The 20,122-nt window shown below is 37.5% G+C and overlaps 1 protein-coding gene across 10 annotated transcripts in view; it reads left to right on the top strand.

The window, feature by feature from the left end:
• The window catches only part of MIA2 (MIA SH3 domain ER export factor 2), a 110,436-nt gene that overhangs the window by 13,118 nt on the left and 77,196 nt on the right, over window positions 1-20,122 (top strand). For 3 of the 10 annotated variants that reach the window (XM_043556044.1, XM_043556045.1, XM_043556049.1), the window contains exon 1: window positions 12,902-13,034. In XM_043556044.1, coding sequence (XP_043411979.1) covers window positions 13,008-13,034 — 27 coding nt within the window. In that variant the 5' untranslated portion in view covers window positions 12,902-13,007. Of the gene's footprint in view, window positions 1-7,409; window positions 7,629-7,734; window positions 7,836-12,901; window positions 13,035-13,991; window positions 14,357-14,804; window positions 14,825-15,011; window positions 15,177-20,122 lie in introns of those variants that run through there. The other 7 variants (XM_043556042.1, XM_043556047.1, XM_043556043.1 and 4 more) reach the window with 5 other exon arrangements.

The following is a 20,122-nucleotide window of genomic DNA, read 5'->3' on the forward strand; positions in this document are numbered from 1 at the left end:
CATTAACTTTTTAGCTTATTAACACCTTCCCAATATAACTATATTTGAACGGTTTTCTATCAATTCTGGGAGCTAAACAGAAAACTATGGAAAGGGGCAGAGTATCACAGGATACTTCTAGATCTAGCATCTAAGTATTTAGCAATTTCTATGATTAGAAACGTGGATTCTACTTTAAGTAAAGAATTATGTAAAATGACTTTCTCACATTTCCATTCTGATGTCTCTCTGATGGACAGATTAGAAACTGCAAATATTGGCCAATAATACAGGAACAACTGAACCTTAGGATGATAGATAACCTTTCATAAGAAGAGATCAACAATGTTGCACACTCAGGAACCACATAATTTCCATTCGAAATGATTGATTTTCTTGAATTTTCAGAAGAACTATATGTTATTTCTTAATAGTCTCCAAAATGTGAGCTCTTAACTGAATTAATACCTTCAACCAGAATGTAGACTTATATTCTTACCCTTTGCTAAATGAGAAATGGGTATGTGTAATGCATGACTAAAAATAGATTGTCAAAGCCTAAAGAGGAAATGATGTTGTTCTACACTTGTTGGATCCTAAAGGAATATTTGTGAAAAAGCAGGTAAGAGTAATTGAGAAGAATAAATGAGACTAAAATAAAGCAAAACAATATCAAAACAATATGAAATAAAGAAGATTTAAAATATAGATATATGAAAATATTTTAAGCATATTTATAAAAACTCCAAGGCATACTGAACATCACTTTAGTAGAATTTATTTATTATTTCATATAGTGATGCTAGGAGAATTTCTTTTTTTTTTTTTAATATTTATTTATTGACTTATTTATTTATTTTTAAATTTACATCCAAGTTAGTTAGCATATAGTGCAATAATGATTTCAGGAGTAGATTCCAGTGATTCATCTTCTACATATAACACCCAGTGCTCATCCCAGTGTCTTCCTTAATGCCCCCTGTCCATTTAGCCCATTCCCCTAGCCACAACCTCTCCAGCAACCCTGTTTGTTCTCTATATTTCTCTATATTTAAGAGTCTCTTATGTTTTGTCTCCCTCCCTGTTTTTATATTATTTTGGTGAGAATTTCTAAATACGAAAACAGGAGATCAAACGAGAATAGGACATTTATGCAATTACAACTAATTTTGAGGGATTTTATGAAAATATTAGGAAATTCCTTTAAGCTTCTAAAAAAGATAGGTCATTCTATATATATAAAGTAGATTATTCCAAAATATTACGATATTAATTAAATGCAAAACAACCTGGGGTCGTGTAAAATTTATTTATTTTTTTAACCTTCCTTCCTTCCTTCCTTCCTTCCTTCCTTCCTTCCTTCCTTCCTTCCGAGAGACAGAGGGCAAGAAGGGGAGGGGCGAAGAGAGAGGTAGACAGAATCACAAGCAGGCTCTTCACTGGCAGCACAGAGCCCCATGCGAGGCTCAAACTCATGAAACATAAGACCACGACCTAAGCCGAAGTCAAGAGTTAGACATTCAACTGACTGAGCCACCCAGGTGCCCCTAAAATTTATTTTAAAAAGGTAATACTAAAAAGATTCAGATAAATCCATAGGCCCTACTTTCTGGCTATTGGAGAAACAGCTATAGCAGCCAATATTTTTAGATAATTTCAATAACTCTTTTAGGAAATACCAAGTGGAAACTTGCATTAATCAGAAAGATTGCATTAAAAAAATGAATCACTGGATCTTAAATCAATATGTATGAAAGGCTGAAACCTGAGATAACCAGATTTACAGAAAAACTAATATACTGATATAGATATTTACAAAACACATAAATTAGGGAAGTTATTTATATTGCAATATTAACTATTTTACAAAAGGACTCCAATTGAACTTATTTAAATGAATTTTCCAAGTATAGCTAAATATAAAACGTTCTTCATTATATTATTTGACTTAAAATTCTGTTTACAAACAATTGTAAGAAAGGCATATCTGTATCTAATGTAAATCCTTCTTAAAAAATGTTTATTTTGAGAGAGAGCGCCTAAGTGTGTATGTGTGCATAAGCGTGCACAAGTGGGGGAGGGGCAGAAAGAGTGGGAGAAAATCCCAAGAGGGCTCCTTGCTGTCAGCGCTGAGCCCCATTTGGGGCTCAATCTCACTAACCAGGAGATCATGATCTGAGCCAAAATCAAGAGTTGGATGTTTAACCGACTGAGTCACCAAGATTTACACATCTAATGTAAGTCCTAAAGCTTTGGTTTAAGTCATGTGAAAATAATACCCTGAAATTAATTTAATTAATTTAATTAAACGATATTATGGGAAGTATTCATTTTTCTTAACATATGTATTTATTTTAAATGCAATTAAAAAATATTTTAAAAGAATTTAAACACATACAAGTTTCAGTGTAATTAATAATAGACTAAGCCTTTTTTTTCCCCCTAATACCATTAAACATCATTGTAGATCACTGAATCCTGCATTTACAACAGTCCCATTGTATTCAGGTTCCTGAGCTGATTGCTCAGTTTTAACTTTTATGTCCACAGGTAAGAGTAAGTTACTGATTTGTGTTTGCCTACTTGGGACTTTCATCTTTTGAACAAGGCTAAATAAGTGACAGCACTAAAGTGCCATGTTAAATTCATAATTGAAAGAGCAATAGACACTGAATAATTGTCTTATTATAAGCAATAATACTGCTTTTCAGAACTGCACTGATACTTTCCTATCCTTGTCTTAAAAAATAACCGAGCATCTGACTCTTGGTTTTGGCTCAGGTCATGATCTCATGATTTGTAGGTTTGAGCCCCGCATCAGGCTCTGTGCTGGCAATGCAGAGCCTGCTTGGGATTTTCTTTCTCTTTCTGTGCCCCTCCCCTGCTCATGCTCTCTCTCTCTCTCTCTCTCTCAAAATAAATAAGTGTAAAAACAGAAAAGTAACTGAGAAGTAAATCCCACATTTTACTTGAATACTTTAGGCTAGGAATGGTTAGAACTTTTTTCCCTTTAACTCTGATTAGTTAATTCAGTCAAATGATTGGTTTAAACTATGTTTGAAAATTGAATTGTCTTAAAATAAATGGCTATTAGTATGCACATGAATATATGATGCAACAATACAAATGTGGTAAACTTTGACATATATGTTTCAAATTAAAAATTTTTTTAAATTAATTTTGGGGAAGGATAATCCTTTTAAATGTTTATTTTTGAGAGACAGTCCTGCAAGGGGGGAGGGGCAGAGAGAGAGGAAGACTGAATCCAAGGCAAGCTTTGTGCTGACAGCAGAGAGCCCAATGTGGGGCTAGAACTCAAAAACTGTGAGATCGTGACCTGATTCAAAGTTGGATGCTCAACCAACTGAACCACTGAGGTGCCCCAAGGATAATCCTTTAATTAATTAACTAATTAATTAGTTTAACATTTATCTATTTTTTAAAGACAGAGAGGGGCAGAGCACGAGTAGGGGAGGGGCAGAGAGAGAGGTAGACAAAGAATCTGAAGCAGGCTCCATCCAGGCTCTGAGCCATCAGCACAGAGCCTGATGTGGGGCTCAAACCCACAAACTGTGAGATCATGATCTGGAGTTGAAGTTGGATGCTTAACCACCTGAGCCACCCAGGCGTCCCAGATAATCCTTTTAAAATGAAGGTTCTCAAAAGACATGCATATATATTTTCATTATAAATTTGAACTCAGGTATATTATCATTGAAAGGTATAAACATTTAAATATTTAATATGTAGCATAAAATCAGAAAAATGAGGAATATTTTAATTAAATCTCTATTAGCCTTCTTACACTGAAATGCAAAACTTACATAAATTTTTTCTGACAGTACAGATTTATGACTTCTGTAAAAAAAGCAGTGAGAAGATTTATAATTTCTTGAATTCCCTCTCAAATTTAGGACACTCATTGAAGCAAGATGTTAATTCCATGAGATTACCAAATTAAGAAAACATGTAGCTTTGCCTTTGCCAGACACATTCATAGTATATGAATGAAATCTAAAACGTAATTTAGTATTGATTTTAATGTTTATTTATTTTTGAGAGAGAGAGAGACACAGAGTGCGAGTGGGGGGGGGGGGCGGAGAGAGAGAGAGAGAGAGAGAGAGAGAGAGAGAGACAGAATCTGAAGCAGGCTCCAGGTTCTGAGCTGTCAGCACAGAGCCCAATGCAGGGCTGGAACCTATGAACTGTGAGATTATGACCTGAGCAGAAGTTGGACACTTAACCAACTGAGCCACTCGGGTGCCCCATGTTGATTTTAATTTGATTTCTAAGCACAACTTTATGGTGTTTTGGGTCTGAAAGTGAAAATAAGCACATACCTGTGTATACTCATGGAAGAATGTATTTTACTAACAGTTGAATGAGAATATCTTGAGTTTTTTACTTTTATATTCTACTTAAAAGTATCAGTATTTTCCCTATTTCGTCAACATAAACATACAAAATGTTATTTTTATGCTGTCAATTTTTCTTAATTGCCAAAATAACTTAAATAAAGTCAAGAATATAGTGTGAACTTATACTATCTATATATTTTTTATACAACATACTCTAGTAAATTAGTAAATTATATAATGTGCTTTAAAATAGAAAATATCCAGGGCGCCTGGGTGGCGCAGTCGGTTGAGCGTCCGACTTCAGCCAGGTCACGATCTTGCGGTCTGTGAGTTCGAGCCCCGCGTCAGGCTCTGGGCTGATGGCTCGGAGCCTGGAGCCTGTTTCCAATTCTGTGTCTCCCTCTCTCTCTGCCCCTCCCCCGTTCATGCTCTGTCTCTCTCTGTCCCAAAAATAAAAATAAAAACGTTGAAAAAAAAATTTAAAAAAAAAATAGAAAATATCCTATGAGGTCCTTGGGTGGCTCAGTCGGTTAAGTGTCTGACTTTGGCTTGATCATGATCTCAAGGTTTGTCAGTTCAAGCCCCATGTCAGGCTCTGTGCTGAAAGCTCAGAGACTGGAACCTGCTTTGGATTCCGTGTCTCTCTCTCTCCCTGTACCTCCCCTGTTCATGCTTTGTTTCTCTCTTTCTCTCTCTCTCTCAAAAATAAATAAACATTAACAAGTTTTTAAAAATTGCAAACTTCAGAACCTTTAAAAAAATAAAATATAAAACATTTTATAATTATTAACGAATAAAGATTGCTCTCAATCATATCTTTCAAATTTTTCACTTGATATAAAGGATGTATTTGATTTTAGGATTTACAAAGCTTCTATTTATTCATTTTTTTTTAAATGTTTTATTTATTTTTGAGACAGAGAGAGACAGAGCATGAACAGGGGAGGGTTAGAGAGAGAGGGAGACACAGAATCTGAAACAGGCTCCAGACTCTGAGCTGTCAGCACAGAGCCCGACGTGGGGCTCGAACTCACAAACCGCGAGATCATGACCTGAGCCGAAGTCGGTCGCTCAACCGACTGAGCCACCCAGGCGCCCCTATTCATTGTTTTCTAATATACCTGCTGGATAATATGATATGCTATAAACTGGACATGGGCTGAAAGGGGAAACAAAAATTGGACTTTGAAATTAACAAAGCTCCAAGGGAATGGAAAAAGTACAATACCTGAGATTTGATTGGTGCCTTGTCATTTTCAAATTTGTTTCAAGTATCCTAAGACTATGGGTACCTTTCTGTGCAAATGGCTAATATAGTTTCTTTGGTAGTGGGCTTTCTTTCTTCTTTGGAGCAATCTCATTAAAACTTTGAGTGATAATGGCTTTTATATTTAATAGTACATCCTGGCAACTATGGACTGTAGACATGTATAACCTAGTGGACTAGGTTTCAGAACTTGGAAGTTAATTGTTGTGAACTTTAATATTGTCTTTCTTTGTGTAACTGGCTCAGTTTGTTCTATTCATTATATAGAATAGGCGGTTATGGAGTGTATTATTACACTGGTTACAACAACTACCATATATATGGTGATTACAGCAACCAGCAGAATGGTTATGGGAAAGTATCCAGGCGAGGTGATCATCAAAATAGCTACTCACCATACTAAATTATTCCATTTGCAACTTATCCCCAACAGGTGGTGAAACAGTATTTTCTAATTTGAAGATTCATTTGAAGGTGGTTCCTGCCACCTGCTAATAGAAGTTCAAATTAAATTTTTGTATCAAGTCCCCAAATGGAAGTATGATGTTGAGTCCCTCTGAAGTTTAATTCTGAGTTCTCATTAAAGGAAATTTACTTTCATTGGGGGGCACCTAGGTGGCTCAGTCGGTGAAGCATCCGACTTTGGCTCAGGTCATTATCTTGCTCTCTCTCTCTTTCAAAAATAAGTAAACATTAAAACAAATAAAAAATAAATTTACTTTATTTCTTAATTGCTATGCTTCTGAATCAATTTGATTTGTTTTATGTACCCCCTCCCAGTATTGTAGAGCAAGTCTTGTGTTAAAAGCCCAGTGTGACAAGGTCATGATGTAGTAGGGTCTTACTGGTTTTTAAATAAATCTTTTGTATAAAAAATGAGGCTGTAGATATGGTAAATAATTTTGGTCATTTTGACTATTTCTGGTTCTCTAAGAGATAAAGTAAGAAAAATCTATCGTAACTAATTTTCTTGAATGGCAGGGATACATATTTTTGCAATGGGATTTAAATATTATACTTTCTTGGATAATAAATATATCTAACAGGAATGAAATCCTATAGAGAGCTATTTAATGTCTTATTCTTAGTCATAAGCTTATGTAATAGCACAACAGCATCTTTGTTGACAGTTATGTTATTTTTTATTTTTTTTAATAGTTTTTAGGACAAAAAGGCAAGGTAGAGAATAGAATTGTATACAGTCTTAAAAATTCTTCCTTGGTAAAAGAATAAAGAAAAGCATTGTGGTAGGCTAAATAATGACCATTCAAAATGTTCATGTCTTAATTCCCAGACCCTGTGAATATGTTACTTGACATGGCAAAATGTCATATTGCAGATGTGAGAAGGAGAAATTATCCCAGTATCACAAGGTTTGTTACAGGTGGAAGGAAGGAGGGTTAGAGTAAGGGAGAGGTTACAAGATGCTGTACTGCTGACTTTGAATATGAAAGAAGGAGCCATGAGCTAAGAGATGCAGGTGGCCTCAAAAAAGTAGAAAAGGCAAGGAGATAGATTTCTCCTCTAGAGCCAACAGAAAGAACACAGCCCTGCCAACACCCTGGTTTTGGGACTTTTGATCTCCAGAACTCTAAGAGAATATATTTGTATTGTTTAAGGCACTAAGTCTGTGGTAATTAATTACATTCGCAGTAGGAACTAATGCAAGCTGAAGTTTATGTTTTATGGAATTCTTTCTGTAATGAAGTATCACAATGACCACAAAAATTCAAAGAATGACCTGCCTGGAAAACAAAAGGAAGCCCACAACAAACCCCCCTAAACAATTCTATATTTATTCACAGATATGGTATCTGAAATAGAGTTAACCACAAGAGTTAATAAAGAAGTACATTTCGAAACTCCATCTTCTAAAAATAATGATGAAAAATCAAAAACATCACTGGATACTGAAGGACCTACTCAGCAGGAAATAGACAGATCTGTGGAAAATACCCTGCCAAACAATCAAATGTTTTCAACTGATTACTCTCTGTCTTCTCAAAATTATATTGCTCAAAAAGGTAAGAAACAAGTTATTTGTTCTCTAATGCAGCAATTAAGGAAGAAATTAGATGCAAAAGTTATATCACATCAAGTGTTAACATATTTTTATTTATAAATTGACAGAAGATGCTTCTGAGTATCAGATTCTGAAATACTTATTTCAAATTGACATTTATGATTTCATGAATTCTGCATTTTCATCAATTATAATTCTTACAGAAAGGGTAAGTTGACCTTTTAAATCTTTTCCAATAATTTTACCTATTTTCTAAATATAGGAGTAACTGAAAATGATGTTTAAGTGAATCCTCTTATGCAAATGTTACATAATGTTGGTCTTTCTATAAAATCTTACATGTAGGATTTCTCCTTACATGAATGTTTTGTTGCATGGATATTGTTAAGGATTTTTTTTAACCTTTCCTTAAGTTTTGTTGATCATGAGCATTGTTTTTTTTTTTTTCTTTCTATTTTATTCCCTTTTTTTTCAAATCAGGAGAATTATACTGAATGATATAGCTTGGAAATAATAGGAGCTAAAATGAATCTTAAGCAAATTGTTAATATCTGAATGATAGCTGGGATCTCAAAATGGTACATTATAAGACTCTTACAAAAGCAACAAATATCTTAAAATTTAACCAAGCCATAACAAAAATTCCAAAATCTTCCACTTAAAAAAAATGTTTATTTACTTACTTTTGAAAGTGGGGGTGGCAGAGGGAGGGGCAGAGAGAGAGGGAGAGAGAGAGAATCCCAACAGGCTCCATGCTGCCAGCACAGAGCCCAATGCGGGGCTCAATCTCATAAACTGTGAGATCATGACTCGAGCTGAAATCAAGAGTTGGACGCTCAACTGAATGAGCCACCCAGGCACCCCTTTATTGTAAATCCTATTAAATCCTCTCTCATTTATTGTAAATGAGATATTCCACAGGGCTTAGCTATAGTACTTGGCACATAGAAGGCCTTTTACAAATGTTATTTCCTTTTCTCATCTACTCTAACATATAAATAATTGAAGAAGCACTTTTATCTTCTTACATTTTAAGATGTAATTGAACAGTAGTTGCCTTAAGGAGCTTACTCTAGTTGAAGGACATAGGTAAAAAAAGCAATAATTATAATACAGTTCTGTAATAGACAAAGGAGGCTACTGATACATTAATCACCCTACGGATGCTCTAGTAGACTGACCAGAAGTGGTAGCTGGATATGGTGGGGGAAGAGAAGCCTGGGAAAGTGTCTCAGAGATCATACTTGAGCTTACCTTGAAGGAAGAGGAGGATTAGCCACACAAAGAAAAGATGGGCATTCTAGGTTGAGGAGAGAGCATTTTTAAAAGTAAGTGGAATAGATCATGCATTTTTGGAGAATTATAACCAATTTAGTCTAATTAAAAATAGTATGATAATGAAGATTATATAGGGATAAAATCAAGAATAGCTTCAAATATTATAATAGGAATTTGAACTCTATCTTGTAGATAATGGGGCACTATTGAAGTTTTAAGCAGTGAGTAAAATGAAAAAGTTGCATTTATAAAGTCTATCTGTCAATATTATCAAATATCAAATAAGGATTAAACAGGTAAAGACCAAAGGCAGGCCTGGTCAAGAATTTATTGCATTGTAAAATCTGTAAAAAAAAAAAAAAAAAAAAGGTGGGGTAGTGCCTGGCTGGCTCAGTCAGTAGAGCATGCGCCTCTTGATCTTGGGGTTGTGAGTTCAAGCCCCACATTGGGTATAGAGATTACTTAAAAATAAAATCTTAGGGGTGCCTGGATGGCTCAGTTGGTTGGGTGCCTGGCTCTTGATTTCGGCTCAGTTCATGATCACAGGGTCGTGAGTTTGAGCCCCATATCAGGCACTCAGCCCCACATCTACACTAAGAGTGCAAAGCCTGCTTGGGATTCTCTCTCTCTCTCCCTCTTTCTCTGCCCCTCCCCTGCTTGTGCTTGCTTTCTCTCTCAAAATAAATAAATAAACTTAAAAAAATAATAAAATAAAATGTTAAAAGGAAGACTTATTGTATTAGTTTAGGAAATAAATGGTGAAGGTCTAAAACAGGGTATATAAACTCAAATGAAATGAGTGAAGCATAGGTAAAGATGAGAACTGTAACTAACTAGAGTGTGTATGCTTTCTCCAAAGTATGTAGCTGCTATTTACCTTTAGCCTGGTTTTACCAGATTTTCTGTTATTTCAAGAAAAGTGGAGATGTGGATATTTTGTGTGAAATCTCTTGATTTTTAATGCTAGCAAATATTCACATTAAAAAGAAATACTAGGGGCCACCTGGGTGGCTCAGGTGGTTAAGCATTTCACTCTTTTTTTTTTTTTTAATGTTTATTTATTTTGGGGACAGAGAGAGACAGAGGATGAATGGGGGAGGGGCAGAGAGAGAGGGAGACACAGAATCGGAAGCAGGCTCTAGGCTCTGAGCCATCAGCCCAGAGCCTGATGCAGGGCTCGAACTCACGGACTGCGAGATCGTGACCCGAGCTAAAGTCAGATGCTTAACCAACTGAGCCACCCAGGCGCCCCAAGCATTTCACTCTTTTGATTTCAGGTCAGGTCATTATCTCAGTGTGTGAGATTGAGCCCTGAGTCAGCACAGAGCCCACTTGGGATTCTCTCCCTCTCTCTCTGCCCCTCCCCTCTGTTCTTTCTCTCAAAAATAGATAAATACACTTTAAAACAAACAAACAAAAAGAAGTACCATATTGGTCAGACAAAACGTTCTTTGGATCAAGTTTGGCCCACTAGCCACGTTTTTAAACTTTTGATCTAATATCTGATGGTGGTTGTTAAAATAATTGAAAGGACAAACTAGATAGATCTTTTGTAGACAGAATTCATTGGATTTAATGATTGATTGAATGTAGCATGGGAGGAAAATGGAAAAGTGAGGATAACTTACCAGGTTTCTAGCTTGGGTGACCAGGTAGATGGTGGTGACTGTGATAAGAATCTTAGTGAAAACTGGGCTTAATAACATATACCATTTTGTTTTCAGAGGCTTCCTCTTCACTTTATTTCTTTGCTAAGTTCCAGAGAGTTGACCTTACCTGGTAAATAAGCCCAGAATAGTGATTAATTTACTCTGTATGATTTGGTCTTAAAGATGTTGATTAAAAACTTTACTTAGAAATCTGCTCCATCATAAGAGAAAAGAAAAACTAATAGTAATGATTATAAAAAGTCATAATAGGGGTGCCTGGGTGGGTCAGTCGGTTAAGCATCTGACTTCTGCTCAGATCATGATCTTGTGGTTTGTTTGTGAGTTCGAGCCCTGTGTCGGGTCTGTGCTGACAGCTCAGAGCCTGGAGCCTGCTTTGTCTCCCTTTCTCTATGCCTATTTCCCGCTCACACTCTGTCTGTCTCTCTCAAAAATAAATAATAAACATTAAAAAAAAAAAGATATAATAAAACTTTCAACGCCCCATGAATTAGTTCTGCTTATTTGTATGTCCTCTTGACACATCCCTCCCATGTCAACCCTTCCCTCTCAAATTATACTAGTGAAATTACTAAATTAAAAAATAACAATAATTTATTAATCAGTATGCTATATTCACTGCTCCTAAGTTCTATTTAGTAAAGGCTATGCTAAGTATGTTTATTTTTGTGGACTCAGTAGATATAAACACATTTTACTTTAACTATTTTGGTTGACATTTTTTAGACATGAAATATTGAATTTAGTTTTGTGTTAATTATCTTGTGACCTTGGGGTGCCTGGATGGCTCAGTCAGTTAAGCGTCCGACTTTGGCTCAGGTCACGATCTCCAGGTCTGGGAGTTCGAGCCCTATGTGCTGATAGCTCAGAGCCTGGAGCTTGCTTTGGATTCTGTGTCTCTCTCTCTCTCTGCCCCTCCCCCACTCACACTCTGTCTCTCTCTCTTCCTCAAAAATAAAGAAACATTAAAAAAACATTTTTTTAAAAAAAATTATCTCGTGACCTTGGAAAGTCACTTATTCTGTAGGGCAGTCTCAAGTTTAAAACTCTAGCATCAGAAGCTGAGACCAGATGACAGACTGCTGGTTAAAGCTGCCTTGTGCATTGTTTAAAAAATTATGAACCAGTTGCCAACATTTAAAAGGTGAGTTAATACAAAAATCTGAATTTCTGGGTTCTCTTGAAAAAGTGGAAGACTGTAATATATAGTCTTTCATTTTCACATGGCCAAAAAAACTCAAGGGGAATAGTGCTTGCATTGAATACACAGGAATTCTTCATTTCCCTGCATTTATTTCACCTGTTCTGCCTTTATAGGGCTTTAAGTTCATAATATTTGGACCAAATGTCCTGAAGGGTTCCTGCCAGGTCTAGAATTCTAACAATCTTTGTGCATCTACTAAACTCCCATAACATAGTTTTGAAAAGCTGCAAGTAAATGGAAAATCTGAGCAATTTTCCAGTTAAATTTAGGTGAAAGGGTTTCCTTTTCTTTTATCTAGATGTTTCAGGTAATTGTTTCTATTTGTTAGTAATTTCAGTTAGATTTTGTACACAACATAACTTTCTTTGAATTGTTTGTAATAGGAATTAATACTTTTTATCTAGGTTATTTCATAATTGAGGAGACTCTTTGAATTCTAACATTTATCTATTCCTAACTAGAATGTTTCATTTATATGTGGAGTAAACAATGGAAATTACCTAGCTCTTGTTCAACAGGTAACTCCTGATTCAATATGCTCTGAGAACAACTCTTAAATCGCTAGTACACAGAATGAAAGCGTGGCTCAGCATGTTTGGTTTTCTTCCAAGGGACTAGATCCTATAGCCTGCGACATCGTTTAATTATGTTTAATTAAATGGGCGTAACTAGTACTTACAGCTTTGCAATAGGGCCCACATAAGGGAAATCAATTTCTAGGTTGAGGACAAAGTTTACTGGTTAGCATGTTTCTAATGTTACTGTGACTAACACAGGAGCATTTGTTCTCCATTTCCTTCAAAGCAGGCCTAGATAAGACAGCAAAATCCCATGTCTTCTTGAGAACAATCTTTGAATGTCTTTTATATAGTTAAAACTATGTATTCTATATGAATAGACTATAAATAAAACATTCAATTTAACTTTTATCAGTTATCAAATTCAGAATATCTCTTTTCAATTGTAGATTTTTAAGAGGATACTAATGCAAATGATATTTAAGGAAAAAAAAATTTAATAAGGAGTGATGTCCATGAAATTGGATTATAGGTTGGTAGTCACAACTCCACCTACAGTACCCCTTTACCACACAAGTGTCAAAACAGGATCAGTCAGTGTTAAACAGAAGAGTGCAGGATGTATTAGAATCTGAAATCTTTCTCAAGGATATGGGGAACTTAGTAGAACTTTATTTATATGTTAAGATATTTTAACATGAACTTTTTAAAAAATGGAATTGAAAGATCTAGAGGAAGAGGTAAGTTTCTATATGACTATTAAGTGTACAAAAGAGAAATTAGGTTTGAATTTGGCACCGAATTTAAGTTTTACTGTGTTTTTGCTACAGGGGAATCTTTTAGAGTTTTCAAAAATTTCGTTTATTCTTTTGTCCCTAATCTATGTTCCTAATATTTGGAATGGTAATTATTGAAAAATTGGAAAAGGGCACAGACTGCTTTAGGGGTGGGCAAAAGAGTTAAAAAAATGTTTTAGGTTATAAATAAGTCCTGAAAGCTGAAAATGATTTTATAGTTTCCTGAAAATGTTCAGACATTAAAGAATTTTTATCAAGTAATACAATGCTCTAAATGCATTGTTCTAAGATTCTCTGAAATTTTAAGTATAAAATTCTGGTTATGCTTCTGTTCTGACTTTAATAAGCTATTAACGTAATTTAATTTCAATACACACTGACCAGTATATATGAAGGTTGTGTAATATCTTAAAAATGGAGAATTATTAAGCAATTTCTGTTCCTGATACCGATTGTTCCTGAAACTCCTTAGGCTGATGTGGCAAAAGAGAACACTTTGAGTTCCAAAAAACTAGGCCCCATTTGGGCCCTCAAATCATTTGCTGTGAACTTGGCCATTTTTTTTTTTTTTTTTAATTCTTTCTGGCACAATTGTTGCTGCCAGCTTACATTAGGGAAATTTCCTAAGGATTCAAGATTTTGTTCAACTACTGAGTTTTCTCGGGTGACCTGTTTAGGAAGAAGCATCTGCTCCTTTTTGTTGCTTCCCTGAGGACTTGTAGAAAGCCGAGCTTGTTGAGGATTATCATTGCTGGCAAGGAAGACCCAGGGGTTATCCTTTACACCTATGTCAGCTAAAAGTCTCCCACGAACAAATCCAGCCCTCCGTACTTTATTCAACATACCTAAAAATAGGGTCCTAAATTTAGAAGGCAAGGTGCTACTTTCAGCTGCTACTTTTTGCTCCCCTTCTCAGAGGAGAACAGCAGTCGTCCAGCCAAGGTCCACAGCGGTCGGCTTTGGCATTTGGGCAACGAGGAGCTCATAGAGTTTAAGACAGTTCTGTCTAGCAAGTGCCCAGGTAACTTAGGTAGACATGCATAAACCACTCGAACCTCCTCTGGGCAGTGGAGACCCGATCGAAGTTCTCTAGCGTGGGAGAGGTTAAACTCTGTCTGAACCACAGCTGACCCGAGACGCCTTCCTGTCCAAAGTCCAAAGTCCGGACGCGGTTGGCAGTACGCACAGGCACGGGCCCTGCAGGCCATTTTCTGACTGGAAAGAAGGCGGCTGCCGGTTTCCTTGGGCCAGCAGCGTTCCCCGGGGTACGATGCCGTCAGGGCTTCAGTGGGGGTGACTCTTGACGTTCTGCGAGAGGAAAGTGCTGGGAGCTGGTGTTTGGCCTGGCGTCTGCCCTTGGGTCGAGGGGACGCGCCGCGCTCACCCCGTGAGGCTTCACGCCTAGGGATCTCCAAGAGAAGCCTCGCCGCTACTGCGGCCAGATTTTGGGGGCGGGGGGGAGAGTCCTGAGCCGTAACCCCACTCTTCTGGGCTAGTGGCCCACACTACAGCGCAGAGCCTGAGGCCAAATTCCACTGTCTCTTCCTCGAGACCCTCCACTTCCAAGGGTGGTCGGCTTGGCCAGGTAGAGCGCCGGCCCCTTTAAGAACGAAAGGCAAGGACACGTCTACGGACCTCGCGCGAAGATGGAGGGGAAACTTACCGCATCCTGGCGTCCCCGCCTCCCAGCCTACCCGCCTCGGCCTGGCCGAAACCAAATCGAGGGGTGGACGGTGAGGAAAGGGCTAGTTGCAGGCTCCTGAGGGATGGGTATGGACCTCCGGATGTTCAGAACATAGAGTGTAACTAGAGGCGAGGCTTCCCGGTTGGAGAGCGTTGCACACTTGAGGCCTGTCGGCTTCTTTCTCTCCAGCAACCCCCCGCAGCCGGCTCAGCAGTGGTCTGCTCCTGTTGCCCGGTGCAGGTTTGGGTTCCGGACTGAAAGCTGGGTGTTCTCTGCTGCTTGTTGTGGCTCCGCCAGGCCCGGGCTGCGGCCGCTATAGCTGAGGCAGCCTTGGCGCCATGGAGGGGCCCGGGTCTGACCCTCAGTCGTATTTGGGTCTGGTACTGGAAAAGCTACGCAGGGTGAGTCTAGGCGCGATCAGTGTTACTTGGCCCAGGGGTCGCAGGAGCCTCCTGGGGAAGGAAGCCGCCGACTTTGGCTTTGAGGTCTGAGCGGCCGTGGCTAGAGGTCCTGAAGACGGTCCTCACCTGCTGTCGGGCTCGGGCCTGTGTCCGAGGCTGGTTCATAGGCGGCTTAGGTGGTTTTTTAGGTGATGGAAGGGGACCAGGAGATCAGGAAGGTGAAAAGAGCATTTGCCTAGCGGGATTTTGCAAAGGTGTGTTAAATGTTTTCGGGTTCCTAAAACGATTTCCCTTTCCGTCATGTTATTTATTTTGAACACGGGTCAGTGACACGTGGTTCTCCCACTGTGAGAAACTTAAGGACTGATCCTCTGAAATGAATTCCCTTTAGTGCTGAAACTTATAGTTGTCTTGAAAGGACACCTAAGCCTGGATGGGGAGTTGGGATTATAATTCTGCGTTTTCTTTTACTAAAGAATGCTCTTTTGAGATACTTTACCTTGAGATTGTTCTTCGTTTCTTTCTGTGTGTGTGTGTGTGTGTGTGTGTGTGTGTGTTTAGTATAAAACGTCGTGTTAATGTAAAATCTGGAGATCTTGAACTCCCAGTGTTCAAAATTTCTATATATTTTAAAGATCATTTTATAATCAGGTTGCATAGATTTTTCTCAAGTGTTTATCGGTGTCTTTGGTGACATATTTTGGGGCACTTCTATCCCTATGTTTTAGACTATTTGCATTAAAAAGTCTTTTAAAATATTGGGGCAGTTGCGATTATTGGTTTCTTGTTATCTGTATTAAAAATACTGTTATGGTATTCAGTCATTCAATTATAGCGTGTATGGTGATTTTGTGTGTGTGTGTGTGTGTGTGTGTGTACGCGCGCGCGTGTGTGTGTGTGTGTGTGTGTGTATGACAGTTCTGTGGAGAATCTAAATGGGCTGAGTTTGGGCCTCTGGTATCATGCTGTCTGTTAAAGGAGAGGAGACAAAAACAAAAAACAGTACAAAGTAGAAACCGATGAAGTGCTTATCAAAGCATACACAGAAAGTGCTAAGGAAATTGAAGGGTGGGAGAGATTGTATTTTCTTGAGTGTTTAGGAAAGCCTTTCCAGGCTAACTGAGTAGCTTAAGCAGAGGAGGCATGAAACAACATCGTCTGTGCAGGGAACTCAGTTTTACTAGAGTACAAACTGGGCTCGGAATGATGTGCAATAATGGTTGCTGGAGACATAAGTAGGTTCCAGTTGATGTAGGTGCTGGAGAGCATTTGAAGAATTTCAGTGGTTAGACTTTCGGTTTAAATAGAGCTTCCTAATAGTAGTGTATAGATGAAATGTAAGGAAAACAAAACTAGAAACAGGGTGTAGGGAAGAGATGACAGAGTTGTCAAGTAGTGATAAAGAAGAGGATATTGAATGGGGAAAATATTTAGTAGCTAAGAGCCAAAATGGGTAGGATTTTGTCCGTTGGATGTGAAGAATGAGAGAGAGAAGGCATCTACAATGACTCCCAGGTTTCTGGCTATGGCAGCTTCTTCATTCACAGAAAGAGGGTTTATTGGAAGAGAAGTATATTGTGGCATGAGTGATGATTTCTGATTGTACATATTTCCTTTTCTTCACTGAAAACAATAATCAAAACTTAGTTTTTATAGGACTGTGAATGGAGAGACACATGAGGAATTGCAGAATTCTTGCAGAATTTTTTCTCCTGTGAATGTATTTTTACCTGGATGATTTCTTTGCTAAAAACTGCTATGCTCACCACATGGGCCTGGGGGCTAGGATGGCACAACATTGTTCTGCTTTTTATTTATTTATTTATTTTTTAGTTAAAAAAATATTTTTTTGTTCAGCTATAGTTCACATAAGATTCAGTCTTTTATAGTGTCCAGTGATTTTTTTATCTTAAAAAAATTTTTTTTCAATGTTTATTTATTTTTGAGAGAGAGAGAGAAAGACAGACAGCATGGGGGGGGGGTGGGCAGAGAGAGGGAGACACAGAATCCGAAGCAGGCTCCAGGCTCTGAGCTGTCAGCACAGAGCCCGACGTGGGGCTCGAACTCATGAACTGTGAGATCATGACATGAGCTGAAGGCGGACGCTCAACCTACTGAGCCACCCAGGTGCCCCTATAGTGTCCAGTGATTTTTTTTTTGTATATTCACTATGTTGTGCAGCCATCACCACAATTCCAGAATATTTCCATCACCCCCAAAAGAAACCCTGTACTTATTAGCAGTCATTCTCAATTCTCCCCTCTCTCCATCCCTTGACAGCTACTAATCGACTTTTTGTCTCTATGAATTGGTCAATTCACATTTCATGTAAATGGAATCCTGTAATGTGTGGCCTTTATGACTTTTTTTACTTAGCATACTTTCAAGATTCATCCATATTGTAGCTAGTAATAGTACTTCATTCCTTTTTATGGCCGAAAAATATTCCATTGTATGGATATGCCACATTTTGAATATCCATATAGTTAATGGACATTTGGGTTGTTTTCACTTTTTTGGCTATTATGAGTAATACTGCTGTGGGCATTTGTGTATAAGTTTTTTTGTGAATGTCTTCAGTTCTCATGGGTATATACTTAGGAGTGGAATTACTGGGTCATATTTACCATATGTTTAAGTTTTTGTTTTCCACAGACACTGCACTACTTTACATCTCCACCAGCAATGTTTTAATTTTTCTACATGCTCTCCAGTAATTTTTGTTTGTTTGTTTTTAGCCACCTTAGTGAGTGTAAAGTGGTATCTCATTGTGGTTTGGATTTCCATTCCTCTAATTTTAATGATGTTGAGAATTTGTACATATGCTTATTCACTATTTGTGTATCATCCTTGGAGAAATATCTATTCCTTTCTTTTACCGATTTAAAAAAAGTTGGGTTATTTGCCTTTTTGTTGTTGGAGTCATAAGAGTTTTTTTAATATATTCAGGATACAGGATCCTTATCACATACATGATTTGCAGATATTTTCTCCCAGTCTGTGGATTGTCTTTTCACTTAAAAAAAATTATTATTTTTAATTTTTATTTATTTATTTAATTTATTTTATTATTATTATTATTTTAATGTTTATTTTTGAAGGAGAGGGAGAGAGACAGAGTGAGCGGGGGAAGGGCAGAGAGAGAGAGAGAGAGAGAGAGAGAGAGAGACAGAATCTGAAGCAGGCTCCAGGTTCTGAGCTGGTAGCACAGAGCCTGATAGGGCTCGAACTCACGAACCACAAGATCGTGACCTGAGCGGAAGTTGGACGTCCAACCAACTGAGCCACCCAGGTGCCCCATCTTTTCACTGTTTTGATGGTGACCTTTGAAGCGTGAAGATTTGGGGTCCCTGGGTGGCTCAGTTGGTTAACTGTCTGGCTCTTGATTTCAGCTCAGGTCATGATCTCACAGTTTGTGAGTTTGAGCGCCACTTGGGACTATCTTTCTCTCCTTCTCTCTCTGCTCCTCCACTGCTTGTGCACTCTCTCTCAAAATAAATAAATACAGTAAAAAAGTTTTGAAGCACAAAGGTTTTACATTTTGATGAAAACTAATTTATTTTTTCTTTGGTCGTTTGTGCTTTTGGTGTCATATCTAAGAAACCATTGCTTAAAATGAGGTTACAGGGATCCTGGGTGGCTCAGTTGGTTAGGCCTCTGACTCTTGATTTCAGCTCATGATTTCATCTTATGGTTGGTGGGTTTGAGCCCTGCATCAGGCTTTGCACTCGCAGCATAGAGCCTGCTTGGGATTCTATCTCTTTCCCTCTTTCTCTCTGTCTTCCTCCCCACCCCCCCTTCTTTCTCTCAAAATAAATAAATAAACTTCCAAAAAAAAAAGGTCACAAAGATTTACAACTATGATTCCTTTTAAGAGTTTTAGCTCTAACATTAGGGTCTGTGACCCATTTCGAATTATGGTATGAGATCCACTTGTACTAGTAACATTTGTTGAAAAGCCTGTTCTTTCTTTACTGATTTATTTTGATACTGCTGTTGAAAATCAGTTGACCATAAATTTATTTCTGGATACTCATTTCTGTTCCATTGTTTATATGTCTATCCTTAGGCCGTTGCTAAACTGTCTTGATTATGATAGCTTTATGGCAAGTTTTGTGATAGGGGAGTGTGAGTACTCCAACATTGTTTTCTTTTCTTTTTTTTTTTCGTTTGTCTGTCTGTGTATGGTTATATAGCTATAGAGAAGGAACTGCTATATACCTTGCATTTCTCTATAAATTTTAGGATCAGTCTGTCCTTTTTTTTGCAAAAGAGGCAATTGGACTATTGATAGGGATTGCATTGATTTTGTAGATCAGTTTGGGGAGTATTGCCATCAGGACAGTATTAAGTCTTCTAATTTGAAGCATAGAATGTCTTCCTATTTGTTTAGAACTTAAATTTCTTTCAACAGTGTTTGGTAGTTTTCAAAGTATAAAGTTTGCTTTATTCCTAAGTCTCTTACTCTTTTTGATGCTATTGTAAATAGCAATTTTTTTAATTTCATTTTCAGATTGCTTATTGCTATTGTATAGAAAATAGGACGGATTTTTCTGTATTGATTTTTGTATCCTACAATGTTGCTGACCTTGTTTATTAGCACTAATAGTTTCTTATTAAGACTTCTTATTTTAGAATTTTAAGATTATTTAGGATTTTCTGTATGTAAGATTATGTGATCTTCAAATGGGGGTAGTTTTAGTTTTTCCTTTACAATATAGGTGATTTTTTTTTCTTGCTTAATTGCCTTGGCCAGAACCTCCAGTACAATATTGAGTGAATATGGAGAGAGTGAATATCCTTTTCTTGGTCTTGATTTTATTTTAATATTTATTTATTCATATAATCTCTATACCAAACATGGGGCTCAGACTTATATGACTTTGAGATCAAGAGTCACATGCTCTTCTGACTGAGCCAGCTAGGTGTCCCCCTTGTTCCAGCTT

This window comes from Prionailurus bengalensis, chromosome B3 (assembly GCF_016509475.1).
Source record: "Prionailurus bengalensis isolate Pbe53 chromosome B3, Fcat_Pben_1.1_paternal_pri, whole genome shotgun sequence".
NCBI classification, from domain to species: domain Eukaryota; kingdom Metazoa; phylum Chordata; class Mammalia; order Carnivora; family Felidae; genus Prionailurus; species Prionailurus bengalensis.